This window comes from Pocillopora damicornis, chromosome 2, assembly GCF_964200805.1.
Source record: "Pocillopora damicornis chromosome 2, jaPocDami1.2, whole genome shotgun sequence".
Classification (NCBI taxonomy): Eukaryota; Metazoa; Cnidaria; class Anthozoa; order Scleractinia; family Pocilloporidae; genus Pocillopora; species Pocillopora damicornis.
Genome location: NC_142671.1, coordinates 3,886,896 through 3,904,589, shown reverse-complemented (window position 1 = coordinate 3,904,589; position 17,694 = coordinate 3,886,896). Strand labels below are relative to the sequence as shown.

Sequence of the window (17,694 nt, the reverse complement as noted above, 5' to 3'; positions counted from 1 at the left end):
TGTTTTCACCTGATCACTAATTGAAAAATGTACATTATTTATTAAATTTCTACAGTCTTAGTATGTCATAGTAGTTGAGGATCAAATGAAATTTTTAATTACGATTTACAGCTGAATAGTGTTATACTTCCTTTCCACTCTTCTGCTATTTTGTTATTAAAAAAAGAGGAAATAAAAAAAGATTTGTAACTTCAGCTAAAGCAAATTTGCCTGCAAAAATTGATTCTGCTTTCAATATAATGGAGTGATGAATTGATATATTTAGCAGAACTTTGGAAAAATCTATTGGCTAACTAAGCTTATTGTATTGAATTAAATATTCCATTTTATTCATTGTATGTTAGTGCTAATTTTTCCAGTGGTTAAGTACCTCATGAATTTGTCTGGTGCCAGCAGTATTTCATAGGAAAGAATATGTGGTTTATTTCATAAGACAAGAGCAAACAATGAGGGAGTTCCTGAGCTAGATTGAAGTCAAAAAATGCATAAGATCAAGGTACAGAATTTTTAAGATTAATTATTTAATATGAAAAATATTATTAGAAGGGAAAATTCTCAGTGAGACAGTGAGAATCTTGTCATGTTTCAATCCTTGTCTAGGCAAAATTTTTTTGTTACCGTGTAGACAGCAATTATTAATGATGTTACAAGTGTAGATGTTGGAATTCTAACATAAACACTGCCACTAAAATGAAGGTTATCAATTCATAATGGTTTGAAGGTCACAAAATGAATGTAAATATCTTCAAGAATTCATATTTTAACCAGAACTGAGGGAAGAAAGTCTATGCCAAAAAAAAAAAGAAAGAAAGAAAGTCTTGCATACAATGTATGTAGGAAGGCATGAAATCCAGACAGATTTTTACATTCTATTTCCAAGTCATCAATCTTAGCTCTGTATTTACATACCAACAATTATTCTAATGGTTTTTGGGTTGATATTAAGGTTTGTTTTTTTATCTACGTGTAAAATTTCATTTAGAGACATACTGGACTATTTGAAAGTTATGTAGCAACGATAAAAGTGAATCATGTAAGCCATAGACTGTGGCTGTACAATGAAGCAGGAACCTCTTCACTGCTATCAAAGTGGTTTTTAGACCAAATAACTGGAACTCAACGAGATTTTGCCTTGGGGGTTCAGTGCATCACATAATTTTCAAAACAAAGCTCTTTATTAAGACAGGCAGTATTTAGGAGTTCTTTCACCTGGCAAGGGTTTACATACATGACTGCACATTAGACAAACTCACATTTCTACAAAAAAACATCCTAGTTTCTGTAGCATGATATAACTGGGAATACTCCTGTTCTACTTCCTACCCTCCTTCCCTTCCATCCTGTCCATCCACCCCTATTATGATCCTGGTTAGTTGATGGTACCCATATACACTCTTAGGTTGAGAAAGGTCCAACAGATACATTGTTTCTTTCCCAAGAACTTAAGTTGGCCTTGGTTTGAACAAGCCTATTTGGATCAAAAGTCCATTACAGTAACCATTAGAACACTTTTTCTTGATTCCTTCAAAACCCTGATTGTCACATTTTCCTTATTTCCTCCCTTTTTTTAAAATGATTTTGTTCTAAGAACATATCACTGATATTTATCAAATTCTCTCTATCAGATGAAAAAACTTAGAAGCGTGTAGTCTCAGAAGGGAACTGAATCCAGTAACAAATACAACTTTTTGCAGGAAAATGGATAAATGTTTGGAAGCATTTGTTGCAGTGAAGTTGCTCCAATCATCTGAAATTTGCTTTCAATGTTAAGTGTGCACAATGTCTTTTCTAGTGGCCCTGTAGATAGACCTAAGGGGGGAGGGAGTAGGGAAGGCAGCTAGCGCTGTTCCAGGATGAAAAGTTGAACTTGGATTTGATATCTCTTCTATAAAGCTGATTGTTGTTCAAAATGTTGTGGCACTGTAAACTGAAGGAGACATAATAAAAATAGTAAGAGTCTCTACACAGACCATAACATCCATGTCAGATATTTGCTTAAATTGGCTTAGCTTAATCAGCTTTTGACCCACATGGATCTGATGAATACTGACAGTCTTCCCAATCATCCAGATTCTTTGATCGTCAGATTGTCTCTGTTGTTTGAGAGGCTTTTGGGTATGATCATCTCATGACAAAAGAACTGTATTTCCTTTCAACATCTTATATGACTGAGCCTTTTTACTGCTGCCTAGACTACAGCTTCATGGAAGAGATTGTTGCTTCATGAATGGCAACTAAAACTACCAGGGTCTCAAATTTTGAAACAGTTTCATGAAGAAATTATTTATTTTCAACTCAGTAAGATAATCAAAAATATTCTGTTTGGCCACAGGGAATTTAAACTAAATAAACAAATACATACAGCTATTTCAATTACCCTGAGCAATCACACCTCATCTCCTACCTGTTTCTTCTTGTTTATTGCATTTTTTTCAGATACATTTGACATGTATATTTGACAAAAGTGTACTCGTCAGTTATAGATTATTGAGAATAATACTTAAACCCTATCAAACACAAAAATCCTGAATCAGTTACATGCAGAAACTTTGTAATTTATGTTGTCATTATTTATATCAATTTGTTAACTGCCTCAGTCTGTAAAATTGCTGAGATACTAAAAACACCCTGATTGGTCAAAAACCTATTGGTTATTGCAACGTTAAACCCATGGAAAATTTGAGTTTATTTTATAAAAGCAATAGACTGGAAAAATTTATAAATCACTCACCTCTGGCATTCTTCCAACATCCTGCATGGTTTCGCTGGTAAAGGGATAGAGAGTGTGGCCTACAATTATTTTTTTCATCTTTTATAGTTTAATTCCTACTTTAGTAGTAGCTGATAAGCAATTCTCTGATGTAAACGTTCAAGTTTTTCTTTCCTGTTTTCATTGTTGGAAATATTTTCAGAAAAGAAAAATAATATGGTAACCATAATTTTGACTTTTGGTTTTTATATGTGCTCCTTCATGTTTCTGTATTCACAGTGGCCGAAAAAAGGTAAAAACTTACACCATTTATTAAAAGTTCAAAATTCCCTACACAAATATGTAGAAGCAGATATTGTGTAAAAAGGTAAATAATTTAAGCTTGAAAATATTTGCAGATTTGGTAATCCTTTAAGATCTTCCTGATATTTTGATAGACCCCTCTCCTAAATGACAGCAAAAATTTCAAAAATTCATGAAATGGAAAATATTAAAATTCATCCAGTAAGACAATTCTGGGTCTACATAGTGCATATTGAAAAGTTTCTTGTCTATGGAACTCCTGTTCATTTTTTCATTTAAACCACTGAGTCTTGGTTGACTCTTTTAATCTTACACCTGTAAGTTGTAATTTTATTTCCTCCTACTCAACTTATGACAGGAAATCTCATCATAAAATTACATCTGGGAAGTTACTGAGATACATAAAACATGTGTTTCATCTTTTGATGATCAATGCAAAGGTACATGGAAGAAATTTCATTATGGTGGTTGCATTTTAGCCTGTTCAAAGTAAAAGTGTACTGTGTAACACTCATATGTAGCAGGATTCAGAGGAAAAACTGTTAGTTGATCTATGATCTGGTTCAATAGGGCAATTTTCATTTCCTGTCAATGTTTAAATTTCAGTTATTTTTCATAATTGTGACTTTGTGTGAATAAATATGTTTTTTAGCTGTGGCTAGTGTTCTCAAGATATTTCTTAGTGGCCAGCCATAAAAAAAGTAGCCAGCTACAGTTAAAGGTTCAAATTTATTTAAGTTCAAGATAGGTTAATATTTAACTGTTTTTTCTGATTAAAAGTAATTGTGGCTTTTGAAAAAGCAGCCATTGAAAATGCCACTGCCATGGCTACAGGAGAAGTCTGCCATGGTGAAAAAAAATATATTGTCTGAGAAATGTTACCCATCGACAACAGACACGGAAATAAATTGTTTTTTATCTGATCGTGCAATCTTGGCAGTGCACTGAGCATGATCAGAAGACTTTGTCCTGTTGTGCTGCGTTGAAAATCTGCCATGAGTTTCAATCATGTGCATTCAGCTAAAGGCTTAGTATGTCCATGTTGTGAAGACTACAGTGATCATTTTACGCAATGTCAAGTTCTGGTGTGCAAGAACGTGATTGCCCTTTTAAAACCTTCCTTTCTGACACTGATAAAGTCAGAGTGGATGGCTCCAAGACATATCATTCAAGGGTGAATCTTTTCAAACATAGCTATTGTTCACCTCATGTTAGTGTTTATCTTCTCAGGCTGCAAAGGGTAAGCCTTTTACTTGGTTTTATCAATGGTTATATCAATTATTTTATTTTTATCAGGAGTATAATTTACATGTAATTTAGATTAGATTCAAAGTACCTCTGTGTTGTACAAATTTACTTGAGCAATGAAGAAGACATTTTATTGCGTGAGTCTGTGCTGATTACTATAATTTAATTATTTTGATAACCATATCTGAGCAGACCTGTTTTGATTTAGATCATATTACAGGTCATAGTTGCCTCATATGATAGGATATCATGTGCTAAAAATTAAAATTAATTTGCTCAAATTAGAGACTATCTTCCTTTGTGTTGAAATTGTATTGTTGTTAAAACGATGATTGCCAAATATAAACATTAAAATAAATTTTATTAACAGATTGTGTTACCCTCATGAACTTTTGCTCTCATTCCCACGTTTCCTAAAATTGATACAGACGTGTAGAGGTTAAATACCATGTACTTAATTATCTCTTAGGTGGTAACTATGTGAAAAGTAATACTACAGTCCAACATTTAGAAGAAGCACACCATCTTTTGAGCTTTGTTTCAAGTGTCAAGCAAAGTCTAACCATCCACATTTGGCAAGATCAAAATTATAGAGAAATGTAACAAAGACATCCAGATTTTGAGAGTTTTTGTATTTCATTTTTGAAATTATTGAATTTGATATATTGTAATTTGAGATGGAAATTACAATTCACATGCTGCCATTTTGTTTCTGTGATCTTTAAGACCTTGCTATATTTGAAACTCTCACTCTGGCATGATTTCAGAACATGCCATGTATTTATTTCCTGTATGGCAGCTCTCAGGCATTTCATTTGTTGTGGTGCACTGTGATTAAAAGTGAGAACTCAAAAAAAAAATTGAAAGAAATTGATAGATGAAACTGAAGTGGTGTGCTAAGCATGTGGCCAAAACAGCTGAGAATTGTTGTCAAAAGTTGGAAATAAATAAATCAAAATAAAGTCAGGGCTGACTTACAGGATAAAACGTCCTCCTTCCAATGGCCGTAAATTCATGCCAAAAAATATGAAAATATTACTTTGAGGTACAGCTGTACATGCCCACTGTGGCTACACTTTGTTAAATGTCATATTCTTGAATTCTTTGGTTAAATTCCTTTTGTTTAGTTTGAGTTTAATCAGTTATAGGCTACTTGGATCAGAGAGTGTAGAAGATATTTGAAAAAAAATTTAATAAATTCATTTGTCAGTGGAGTATTGCAAACATGATTGTAACTTTCTTATGCCTTATTTCCAAAATTAAATTAAGATTGTTTTGTTTTTGAAAAGAAAATTAAACAAAACCACAGGAATGTACCTAAACACAAAGCCCCTAATATAAACAACACATCAAAACATTATGATTTTCACAAACCATATGTACATGTTGAAAAATAAAAGGATTTAAATCAACATGAAACATGCATATATGTGTAATACCTTAGATGAAGTTCACAATTAAAAAACATTCTTAGTTTCAATCTTTTGGATGTTCATCAATGTATGTGTAAAAAACAGTAATGAAAAATTTCAATCTTCAATGGTGATCACTTCTGTAATAACAACTGAATGCAAGCATTCCAGTTTTGGGTTCATCCACTCTTTCTATTTAATGATGTTAATATATAGTCACTCATATGTAAGTAGCTCTGATTGTTTATTTCCCATGGTTTGTGTGCTCTGTAATTGATTTAATGGCCTTTACAATTCATATTCTTTTGTGTACTTACTTCATTGTTCGTGATCAATCTTTCCCTCCAAGAGTACTGTGGTTTCCTGTCCCTTGTGTGATATTTTTTCCTAATTAAAAAAAAAATTCTTACTAAAAATTGGTTCTCTTTATGACTGCTTACTTTTACAGTTTAAGTGGGCATTTCTGTTAATTTGAGATAATTGACTGTACTCTAAATGAGATAACCTTCATTATCTACAATTTCTTCACATGTTAATTAATGTGTAGTTTAATCTGGCATGAACTGTTTTCACCAATTACACTGTTTTGTTGGGTGAATCTGGGTTAATGATTTGAGTTTCAATGGGATTAGAAGTATGGAAATTTTGAGTGTTTAAACATCTTTTTGAGAAATTGCTTTTAAAAGGCAATCAAAGCCCCAAAATAACTTGGTGTTTCTTAAATCTGTTTACCTTCTAACTTAAGCTTAAGACTGTAAACAGACACAGCAGGTTGCATGACAAGAACTGCATTTACATCTCTTTGATTAATTAAAAGCCCCTGAAAGAAAGGAAAACATTTGAAACTTGTGTGAGATTTAGTAATACACTGGTTTTGGCAAAACCACAACTAGGGTAAATATCAGAGGGAACAGAAGGCTAATTGAATTATAAACGGAAATCATATGAAAAAATCTCTTTCATTGAAATTGTTCTGCACGACTAACATACTGGTATGTTACTGTTAGTAATTTATTCACAATCTCACAGTTCACAATCAAAATTGTTCAATTGCCAAGATTGAGAAATTAATGAAGAAAATTTTGTTCTTTCAATCCCAGCTTCATTTGGCAGCATTGGCTTCTCTGAAAACAGAAATTGTTGAGCTAACAGGGAAAGTTCAACAGTTGACTGAGGAACGAGATCAACTGCAAGCTTCCCTTGCACATGCCACCCAGGAACGTAAAGATTTGATTCATGATTATGAGGACAGACTTACTTCTCAAGCCCACCAGAGTGAACAGCACATCACAGAACTACAGAGTGTGATCGCAGAACTCAACAAGAAATTGTCTCAGTCTGCTGTGGATAAGTTTGATGAATCTGAAGAGCATGAAATAGAGTCACAGACATCTGAACGAGGTAAGACAGAAAAACTCAGCTTGTTAACAAAAGAGTCCTCTATGTCATGCCACATACAATATTCTCATGCAAGAACAGTTCTGACGATCTGGATGATCGATCATGGTAGTGTGAACATTATAAAATCATAAGTACTGTAGGTGTTTGATGTGACTTAGAAAATGAAAGTTCCTCCAGGATGCAAATATTAGATTTGTAGTTATTGTACACTGAAAAACTGAAAATGTTTTGTTAGATTAAATTCACCACAGGTCCAATTTGAGACATATGCAGTCTTTTGTGGACTGTTAATGTGTTCAGTGTTTCACACATAGATGGTGGAGACCCCCCTGACCAAACAAGAACAACTTGAACCATGAAGTGATGGTCAATTGACATCATTTTCTGATATAGACTTGCAGTTAATTTCAAAATGTTTAGAAGTGACTTTCAATGATCATTTTGACATCTGACTAATGAAGTCATCAATGTGCCTCAAGTTTATTTGTTTTCTTTGTTAGGTTCTCAGAGTGATTCTGACAGTCTGGCTTCAGAGGAGGGTGTAAATGATGACAACACAGATGATGAACTGTCTAAAGTAGTTGGTGGGTTGGAGTTTGCTATCGATAGACAAGATAAAGACTCTGAAGTAGAGGACAAGAAACCAACTGCAGAAGAAGGCATTACACCCAAGGACGGGAAAGCCACAGAAGATACTGAGAAGAAACCTCTGCATCAATTACAATCTGTAAGTGCATAGGCAAGATTTTCTCGTGGGGGGGAGGGGGGGGGAAGAGATTGTTGTACTGTTGCATCTTCTGGTTCTTTTTAGATTGTAGTGTGTTTTTCATTCACATTTCATCAATTATTGTCTTCATAATTTCTTTCCTTTTTTATTGTGGCACAATAACAACACTACAATACATCACAAGAACTTGCATTATATAGCAGTGTTACGAAAAAGGAAAGAAAAATCTACATCAATGAGAAAATAAAAGGGGACTGACAACCGAAAATAAGCAAGGACATTAATTAAACGGGGGGGGGGGGGGGGGGCTCCAGTGCCTTAAATTATTTTTAACAGTATTTAGATACTATTTCATTCAACTATTCTTTTTTTGTAAGCTATATGTTCTGAAATGATAAATAAAGTGTTTTCAAGTAAGAACATTTATTAACAAGCGGCGTAGAGGAACACACGTATAATAGATTTTTAAAGTAAAATGATTTTTCCTGCTGCAGCTTGCAAAACCTGAAGACAAGACATCTAAAGAACACGAAGAACTGCAGTCTAAATGCAGAGAGCTCAGAGTTCAGTGTCTAGAACTAGAAAAGAAGAAACAGTTATGTAAGTGAGAGATTTTGGTTCCTTTGGGGTCGTAAAATGTAACACTGTCCCTGGTCTTTCTGCTCTATGGGATAAATGTTGAATTGATTTTTCAATTCCTACTCCAAGTTTATGCAAATTGATTTTCACAAGTTTTACTTGATGTTTAAGTGGCCTTCACAGCATAGTTTGTGATAATAAGGATGATTTTAATGATACAATGTAGTTTTAAATTATTATAATAATATATAATTATCTTGATGATGAACTGTTTTCTTTTTTTTTTGTAGTGGAACGTCAGCTACAGCAGACAAGTTTAAAAGAGTGGGTATCACGAAAAAAGTCTTCTGGAAGCACAGAAGTAAGTTTTTTTTAAAGTTTTCATTACTGAGGTGTTTGGTGTGATTGTGAAAATGATCAGCAGGGCCTAGTTATTCGAAGGCTGATTAGCACTACCTCAAGGTTAAATTTCCATTCAAGTTTCTTTATTCCTTAGTTCAAAAGCCTTTTTCGGATAATTTTTTTTCTTTTCAGAGCATCCAATCATCATCTTGTAGAAAAAAATAATTGTACTGAATTTTCTTTTGAAGCTTTCAGATCTGAAATCAAATTTCATACTAACCCTGGGTTATCCGTGAACAACCCGGCCTAATCTGCTGAGTTTGCACAAAATTTTGACCTGTATCTTAGCCTCCACTGGCTTTGGGCATGCTTCTGTTTTAACCCTTAAAACCTTGGTAGTGACTAGCATCTAATTCTCCTCACCGTAAAACTACTGAATTATTCACTAAGATCAGCAGGAGAATAAAGGAAATGCTTGCCAACCTAAGAGGTTTTGCTTGTTAACAGACTCTACATACTACACTTTAAGTGTCATGTTATTAGTTACGATGAAATCCCATAGATAAAGATGTTTTTGACAGAATTTTTTAAGGTTGCAAAGTGGTGAACCAAAATCAAGTGAAACCTTGAGCGGGAGCCTTTATCGGCAATAAGTTTCACATTCCTTTCTCTGCGGTAAAAACGAAAAACCGAAACAAGGCGTCTGCTGTAGCTGGCTACCTTTTTGCTGATGACCAGCGGGGCTTGTCAACCCCTCCTGAGAACAAAGAAACAAAGAGACAAAAGGAAACAAAAACCATGATAGAAACATGGTCCACTGATAATCCAAGTGAGAGGCGTACGCAACAACAGATCACCTTTTGGGAACCGAGACAAAAATTCGTTAGTTGATGGAGTACCTCATTGACTTGCACCAGGAACAGCCTTTTTTTCTGTGTGTTTTCTGCGTACACTGTGCAAACTAGGGATAACTGCCCGTGCTATTTCAGATATGTGTATCTGACAATTTTTTATGATTTTAATTCGTCTCTCTGCAGGAGCTACAATCGGTAACATCTGAAAGAGATGGCCTGAGGGCAAAACTCAGAAAAAGTGAGGTGGATTTGGAACAAATCAGATCTGAAAATCAGGGTTTCAGAGAGGAGCGAGACCGACTTAGGAGAAGAGTAAGCTGCCAAACTAGTTTGAACACTTTTTAGGCAATAAAAGATCACTCTTGGGGGAAAAATGTTCGAAAAGCAAGTGGTATTTTGTTTAATCTTAGCTTTGCCACTGTGGTTACCTGTTGCTTTTCAATGCATTATTGAGTGACTCATTGAGAGTTGCATGTGAGCCGTGCGTAACAAGGAAAGAAATTTTAGAGTCTGCTGGGTGCTGTAGCGGCATATGTAGAAGACTATTTATCAAATTTATCTAGAATCTTCAAACGTTCTGCAAATTTTGACTATGTGATTTCGTTGACTATTAGAATTTTATAATGTAAAGGGAAAAAGTTATGGTTTTGTGAAAACGTTTGGATTAGATTAGATATTTAAATTTTTAAAAATTGCTTTGTTGTTGTCGTCAGGTTCTTGAAATGCAAGATCAATTGAAGCTTCTTCACCAGAAATCACTTCAGTACGAACAACAAGTAAGGACAAGAGCGAACAGCATGCAGGGATCTGGTAGCCAGCCCAGGTCCCCAAGTACACCGCGACGAAACACTCAACCATCATCCAGCCAGTCGGGAGTCCGAACGCACACTAGGCAGGCTAGTGTCGGTGCAGCCTCTGATATATCGTCCAAAGAAGGCTTTTTGACATCTCCTCGTATTTCACGGCGCTCAAGCACCGATAATCTAAGCACTCACAGCCACGGTCGAAGCTCTCAGTCCATTCCAAATGGACAAGTCCGCAGACCAAGTATTTCGGGAGCGGTGTGGGCGTCTGCTGATGGCAGCTCGCCGATGCCGTTACGCCACCCATCAGGTAGTGTCCAGTCGATCTCAAGTCAGGCGTTTTGGAGGCCTGGGGCTACTAGTGATCTGGGATCGTCTATGCATGGTTCAACTCAGGAGATCACTGTTGTAGCTAAAATGGTGGATGACGGTACATATGGTGGTGGAATCACTGGGATGAATTGTATTAAAGCTCTCGTAAGTGCTAAATCTTTTCAACGAAGGACTAACGCTTTAGAAACTCTCTACGGTGGTCAGTTTACATTATCAAATGAATTTATGCATCATTAGAGCGGTAACCTTTGAGCAACGAAGTTCCGTGCACAAAAGTGATAGAGCTGTTGACTCGTTTCGAAAACTTGTTATTACAAAAGCTCGCAGTAGAATGACGAGTTATTTCGTTCTTCCCGGATAAATGACACTGATTTTCACCTGTGCAATGCATCAGCTGGCTCAGTTAAGTTATAAAATGAGCATAGATATTTGAATTTCTTCTTATCTATTTACTTATGTAATTATTTTTTTCCCTTCAGAGTCAATTACCAGAATTTGTTTCTGATAAGATGCCTTCGGATCTTGTCAAAGCTCTGGAGAGTTGTAGGACGGCCCAAGATGTGTTCAAAGCTTTGTTCACTTATTGCGACGCACAGGCAGACAAAAGACTTAAGGAGTACGAACTGGAACTTGAAATGCTGACAAGTCGGTTTGATCACTTACAAGCTCAAAACAATGTTGTTTCGTTGTCTTTAGAAGAAAGTAGAAACAATGCGGATAGGATGTGCGTTTTAATGGGAAAATACGAGTCAAATTGTACAGCGCTTCAGTTGGCATTGAACTTTGCTGACCGAGTCATTGAGGCATATGAAGTTTTGTTGCAGCTCTCCGAAGCAGAGCAGGCGAGACTTTTTGCTAACTGTCGAGCGGCTGGGGTTAAAACTGGTCTCCATAGCTACGCCAGCTCTCCAACGGATTCAACTTACAGACTTATTTACGAAGAAGCGGAAGTCGATGACAACGATCGGGTTCCTGAAGATGTTGAATCGTGTGTGAATCGGAGAAGAACGGCCGAGAACGAAGCTCGCATGCTGTTGCAAAAGCTTGATCGAAACTTCGAGAGCCAAAATAACGCTGGTCAACCTTGGGATTCAGTATCATCAAATAGTAGAACTAGTTCGACAGGCTCGTCCAATGACATGGAGTTTACTCCGGAAGAAGAAGCAAGATTAAAAAGTTACATTCAACAATTAAAGTCCGAAAGGTCAACGGTAAGCTTGACAGTAATTGAATTGGAAAGCTTGCACGAAGTCGCGCAACCCAAGGATTTGAAACTAGAGCCGCTTGATCCTAAAGTAGATCTGGAAAATGCCGTGCTTATGCAGGAACTAATGGCACTGAAGGAAGAAAAAGCTGAATTAAAAGCGAAGAACTATTTAATTGAAAAGGAGAAGAAAGCTTTAGAATTGAAGATCACATCACGTGACGCCCAAGAACAGGCGTACTTGGTTCACATTGAACATTTGAAAACTGAGATGCAGGATGAAATCAGGAGACGAAGAAGGATTCAGAAGGACGCTGGCGTCGCTAGTAGCAAGGTTAGTAAAGCTATCCAAAGATTTTCAGCGCGTTTAGTACAGAAGACACTGGGCATAAGAAATAGCTAGGCAGATAAACTATGAGGATTTTTTTCATGGTTGTAACAAAGTATGTGCCTCTTAAACGGTAGTTTTCCCTTTAATATAGGTGTCGATAAAGAGAAATTCCACTTCTTTCACCGCTATGTCGTGCATGATATGAAGAGTATAAACGAATTATTTCTTTCAGTCGGACGAGAAGTCAGGTGGAAGTCCCTCCGGCACTCCGTCCATCACCCTCGCTGAATTAAAAACTTCAGACGAAGACATTCCACCGGACCTGTATGAAGCTGCTAGGAGAGAGAAGAAACTTAAGGCAAGAATACAGGAACTCGTAGAAACTTTGGAAACCCTTTCCAAAAACTCGGAAACGAGGCATCAGCAGACAGCAGAATACGTGGCGGACTTGAAGAAAGCAAATGGCGCGCTTGTGGCTGCGTACGAGAAAGCGAAGAAAAAGCACGGAGCCAGGCTGAGAAAGCTAGAGCAACAGATGATTACTATGGTGGAGAGACACGACGCGCAGGTGAGATATTAATTGTAAACACGCATGTGCGCGCAGTGAGATTATGATAGACGAATCACATTTACAAACGCTTTACTTTACAAGTTTGATCACGCAGATCGTTTAAATCATCAACAGACGGTGAAGTCTCTTTAGTGCGACACTTCGCGGTGGGTTTAGCGGGGTGAGCTTAGCTATGTTGATGATGAGCCGGTGTAACATTTCGAACTTACCATAAAGCCAAGCGACTGGTTGGTTATTTAAAAGATGAATGATCTGTTATGAAACTTCTTAGTAACGATATGCACTCTTATTTTAAGACATGTGCAGGGAACTGAACTTAGTATACCCAGAGTGGTGTATTAAGATTTTTTCTTGTGACGACTTTCCGTTTTATTCTTTTAGGTACGAACAATGAAAGAAAGGATATCGCTTCTTGAAGAGGAACTGAAGACCACGGCAGCTCGGCAGAACGAAACAGCGCTTTAGTTCCGTCGTATGAACGACGTAGTATCGTCGCAAGAACCGTCACTTTATTTGCAGAATGAGATAGCGCTAGGGTTGCCCGTCCTTAGTCCACGTTCTTAAATTGTAAACGAGTAAGGCCAAAAAGTGGTATAGGAACTAGCCCTCTTAGGAAGTTCATGTGACAATCAAGTGTTCAATGATCTCTAAATATGAGTAACCCGTAAGACCCGTCCGTGACGACAGCGTTATAGTTGTGTGTCCCACGCATTGTGGGACAGTTACTCTTTGGCTAGAATTTCGAGTCCATATGCAAATACTTTACATAATCCCTTTGTCTTCTAAATATATTTTATTAACAATATTTAAGACCTTCATGGCTGAAGGAGTAATTGCTTATGTAAATACCTACAAATCAGGCTTGAGAAAGTTTTCAAGTAGTAACGCTTCCTGGGGTAATTTCCTCAGCCTGATGAGGTTAGCAAGGGTCTCATACTGTTAAAATTTTCTTGGCTTCCCTCAGTAGCTTTTTATATTACAGAACAGAAAAATAAAGGTTACTCAATGTACTTTTATATTTCGGTAAACAATGCTGCTGAATGAAATTTTAATGGGGACCTTGAGCAGTTAGGACGGCAAAGTCTTAGATGTCGTTAAAAAAAAAAAAAAAGACCTTATATTTTCAGTTAGAATTTTTCGAATGTCTGGATGTGTTTACCGTCTCTTGCGGTGCCACAACTCAACTTCGGTATAAGCGCTGAGTTGCAAATGGAAATTTAAATCATTTGTCGTCGGAGTTTCTGTCAAGTTGTTTTTTTGCAGAGGTCGGCAAAGAAATGTACAAAGTCTTCAAACGCACGTGCTGAGCTCTTATTCTGCCCATAAGATCTTTTGTTTTTGGCACGCCCTTCTTTACCTTTGCGGTTGTGATTTGCTTTAGGTCCCTAATATTTTTCAATTACACCGATTTTGCTAGAAGAAAGCAAACATCCTTTCTTTGGTTTGCGAAGTTCTCAAACAATAAAGAACAGTTGTCAACATGACACGATTTTGACGTCTCCGCCTCCAACACCTACTAGACACCTGATTGGCCGAATAAATGGCAACATAAACGTTCTTGGAAATGTAAATCAAAATAACAGCAGCGGATATCTTCCATGGGAAGGAAACGATGTTAGAGCATGGTCATGATGACATAAATTCTTGAAAACGACGCAACCTAGTAAATTCTTCTATTCTAATAAAGAAGCTTGCATCGTTTGCTTTGGCTCCCTTGAGGTATTTTCGCTCCTTCTGGTTGGCCGTCATCATTACGGCTTGAAATGCACTTTAATAAGTAATATCAAATTAATATACATTTTAATATAATAATAAAAGTAAGACTATTAGAGAACTACAGGTACTGTATAGTAACATAAGGTACTAATAGCGAACTTGAGGAACAATGTCCTTTTAACGCAGCCGCATACATGCCTTGCACAGCTGGTGGTCGCGCTAGCCAAACCAGGCAGGTTGGCTACAGCATCATTTGCTCCCCAGCGGCACCAAGTCCTGAGGAACCAGGCGCTTAAGTATGAAGTCTGCCATAGAGGTTGGAAACCGCGCTAGCCAGGCAAAAATGAATTTGGCATCAAAACCAATCAAATAGCGATCACGTGGTGTCTGTGACGTCAAAGCGTCCACGACGGCATCAACAACGTCACCGGTACGACCAGAAGGAGAGACCAAAGTACTGAGAGCAATACCTAGAGCAAATCACAGCAGTTAGCAAAATTAAAATTACTGAAGTCAAGCAAGTTCTGTCATGATGGTTTTTGCTTCTTAGTCTACCGGAACCCGCAATGCATTTGATTTTCAAGCAAGAGGAGCCATGAGCAAGTCGAGTGCGAGGGGCGAGGAGCAAGACACGTGCGAGGTGAGGAGCGCGGGAAAAATGTCACTTTCATCACACTCCTCGCCTCGAACACTTTCTCCATACGGGCAGCCTCATGCACGCTCCCGCTCCATAAAAAACCCCAAAAGTGACGCTTGTCACGCAAATTAGTACTTTGTAGTGTCAGTGATATTAATTGATCCTGTATTTCAAAGCTTTCTAACATTTCCAGAGGATTCAAGACTTCAGCACACAGAACGTGTGTCCTAGCTCTCAGTTGTCAAAAGTATTTCGGTCGTGTGTGCGAAGTATACGTACTTTTTTCCAAGTATTCTTCTCCGTATTCCTTTTTCAGTTCATCACTCAGGTTATTCCAACATTGTCGCAGCTGTCTCTCAATCGCAGCAGGCTGAGTCATTCCTGTCTGAAAACAGCCCGGCTCCATGATACTGACCTTTATTCCCCAAGAATACATTTCTCGTCTAAGAGCATCAGAAAACGCTTCAACGCCATATTTGGTTACAGCGTAAGGAGCGATACAGCTGAATGCTATTCGACCTGACAATGAGCGCGACATGGATTATAAATAAAGTCAAGAATGGTCGAGTCTTTAAGGCGTGACAAAAACAGATATAGTCTCCCTCCGCTTCAAGAGCCGAAGGAAAAACAATCTCTAATGTGCTTGATCAGCTGAATGTACTATTCTGACAGAAGTATATCAATACTTCGTAACCAGTCTACCTTGGAAAGAAAGTATATAACTAACTGTAAAGTACATTGCGAAAGGTCCCCCTTTTTCAAACTTAACTTGCCTATCGATATGTTCGTGTTGATTTGTCTTTGAGGATAACCACCAATAACATCTCATACAGAAAAGAATCCATTTTATGTTCTGTAACTTACCTGCAGTGCTTGAAAAGTTCACAACTCGTCCTCGGGCCTTCTTCACTAAAGGTAAAAATGTTTTAGTGACGTCAATCATTCCCCATAGATTAACATCTGCAATGCGTTTAAAATTTTCCAGCGGTTGCCAATCAATTGGTGATTGGATATGAATCCCAGCGTTATTAACCAGGCCCCACAGTCCTAAAAAGGAAAGGGAATATCAGAAACACTTGAGGAGTTTTAATGACAGTGCGAATCTCATAGCTCCTTGATACATTACCAACGCATTATCCAGCAAACTCTGAAGTAATGAGAATCAAAATGCTTATCAGTGAGAGAATGTTTTATTCCATTTTATTTCACTGTTTTCGCCCACTCGCCCTCGGTGTCTAAGTGACACTCCTGTCTCGTCCCAGTCTCTAATCTCTATGTCGAAACAAGAAGTAGTATAAACATCTGAATTCCGGAGAAGCACGAAATTAAAGCTGATGATTTTAGATATATGAAATTCATATATTTGCAATGCGGTGAAGAGATGAAATTAAGAGATTCTCGCAACTAAGAACACTACTGAAACGAGTAGTTGAAAATAGGACCTGAAAAAAAAAATTCAGGCCCGTACGCGATTTGAACCCATGACCTCTGCGATACCTATGCAGCGCTCTACCAACTGAGCTAACAAGCCAACTGGGAGTTAGTGTATGTGTTGGGTCCAAATAAACCATCCAAGTAATGAATGATGATTTTTGATATGTGAAATTCATATATTTGCACTACTCGTACCAGTAGTGTTCTTAGCCGCGAGGATCTCTTAATTTCATCTCTTTACCGCAGTGGTCATGGGTTCAAATCCCGTACGGGCCTGAAATTTTTGTCAGGTCCTATTTTCAACTACTCGTTTCAGTAATGTTCTTAGCTGCGAGGATCTCTTAAATTAAAGCTGTTTTCTACTTTCTCTTGTTGACAATACAACAAGCTAGCGACTGAAAGTGGTATACATATAAATTGCAATAAACAGTTCAAGTCTGATTGCGCTGTAGCTTGAAACATTGGCCAAATTCAATGACACCATATGAATCAGACTGAAGACAGTTTAACGACTGAGGGTACTGAAGTCTGTTTACCTGTTTCATCTGGAATCCGCCTTTCCACCTCATCGAATACATCTCTAATATGCTGGGAGTTTGTAACATCCATCTGGAATGTTTTCAGTCTGTCGCTCGTCACAGATTTTAAGTTCTGTTCGCCTTCCTTCGTTAAACAAGTTGCAATCACGCGAACTCCCATCTCGTCCAGTCGAATTGCTGTTTTGCGGCCGAAGCCGGAGTCACAGCCCGTAATAAGAACATATTTGTCTTTGATTTCAACGTTTGATCGTGGAATCAGTCTCCAGGCAAGATAAACTGCCAGGCAACCGACAAAAACTGGAATAAGAAACGACATGAGTTGGTGCTGACTGAATGATGCTCTTGAGATGCAGAGGTCGGCGTTTTCGCAATTAGAAAGTCACGATCGCTTGCGTTACTGTTACTAAAAAGTATCGAGATATAAACCGGCTCGCTAAATACAGAGTTCAAGTGTATTCCCTTCGGAAGTACTTTTACCGAAACCTTTTTTCTTTTTTCAAAGTTTCTATACCTCTTCTGTAAACAACAGTAATTTATGGTCGCATTGTTC

At 37.4% G+C, this 17,694-nt stretch overlaps 2 protein-coding genes and 1 long non-coding RNA gene across 7 annotated transcripts in view; 1 reads left to right on the top strand and 2 right to left on the bottom strand.

Annotated features, from left to right (window-relative positions):
* Positions 1 to 13,834, top strand: part of LOC113672543 (colorectal mutant cancer protein) — a 24,305-nt gene extending 10,471 nt beyond the window's left edge. For all 4 annotated transcript variants that reach the window (XM_027188842.2, XM_027188840.2, XM_027188839.2 and 1 more), the window contains 9 exons: positions 6,774 to 7,074; positions 7,575 to 7,801; positions 8,296 to 8,401; positions 8,671 to 8,741; positions 9,760 to 9,888; positions 10,290 to 10,856; positions 11,192 to 12,250; positions 12,480 to 12,815; positions 13,200 to 13,834. In XM_027188842.2, the coding sequence (XP_027044643.2) occupies positions 6,774 to 7,074; positions 7,575 to 7,801; positions 8,296 to 8,401; positions 8,671 to 8,741; positions 9,760 to 9,888; positions 10,290 to 10,856; positions 11,192 to 12,250; positions 12,480 to 12,815; positions 13,200 to 13,283 (2,880 nt within the window). In that variant the 3' untranslated portion in view covers positions 13,284 to 13,834. The remainder of the gene's footprint in view (positions 1 to 6,773; positions 7,075 to 7,574; positions 7,802 to 8,295; positions 8,402 to 8,670; positions 8,742 to 9,759; positions 9,889 to 10,289; positions 10,857 to 11,191; positions 12,251 to 12,479; positions 12,816 to 13,199) is intronic.
* On the bottom strand, positions 1,163 to 7,071 carry LOC149049583 (uncharacterized). 2 transcript variants are annotated; one of them, XR_016183862.1, is made up of 5 exons: positions 6,932 to 7,071; positions 6,406 to 6,493; positions 5,991 to 6,060; positions 2,732 to 2,765; positions 1,163 to 1,927 (listed from the first exon to the last, which is right to left on the bottom strand). It is a non-coding gene; the product is annotated as an uncharacterized LOC149049583 (long non-coding RNA). The 2 variants fall into 2 exon arrangements; XR_016183861.1 differs by lacking the exon at positions 6,406 to 6,493 and having other exon boundaries at positions 6,932 to 7,061.
* Positions 13,593 to 17,694, bottom strand: LOC113672545 (short-chain dehydrogenase/reductase family 9C member 7). The gene is made up of 4 exons (XM_027188845.2): positions 17,142 to 17,694; positions 16,036 to 16,218; positions 15,451 to 15,690; positions 13,593 to 15,004 (listed from the first exon to the last, which is right to left on the bottom strand). The coding sequence occupies exons 1-4, from the start codon at positions 17,458 to 17,460 to the stop codon at positions 14,784 to 14,786; spliced, it is 963 nt and encodes a 320-aa protein (XP_027044646.2). The 5' UTR covers positions 17,461 to 17,694; the 3' UTR covers positions 13,593 to 14,783.

What these genes read in the sequence shown, in the direction of transcription:
- LOC113672545 (XM_027188845.2), bottom strand. Translation starts at nt 17,460, where the DNA reads ATGTCGTTTCTTATTCCAGTTTTTGTCGGTTGCCTGGCAGTTTATCTT. An exon ending in GCGGATTCCAGATGAAACAG is followed by an intron (nt 16,219 to 17,141) that starts GTAAACAGACTT and finishes TTTCCTTTTTAG; the next exon opens with GACTGTGGGGCCTGGTTAAT. An exon ending in AGAAGAATACTTGGAAAAAA is followed by an intron (nt 15,005 to 15,450) that starts GTACGTATACTT and finishes GATTTGCTCTAG; the next exon opens with GTATTGCTCTCAGTACTTTG.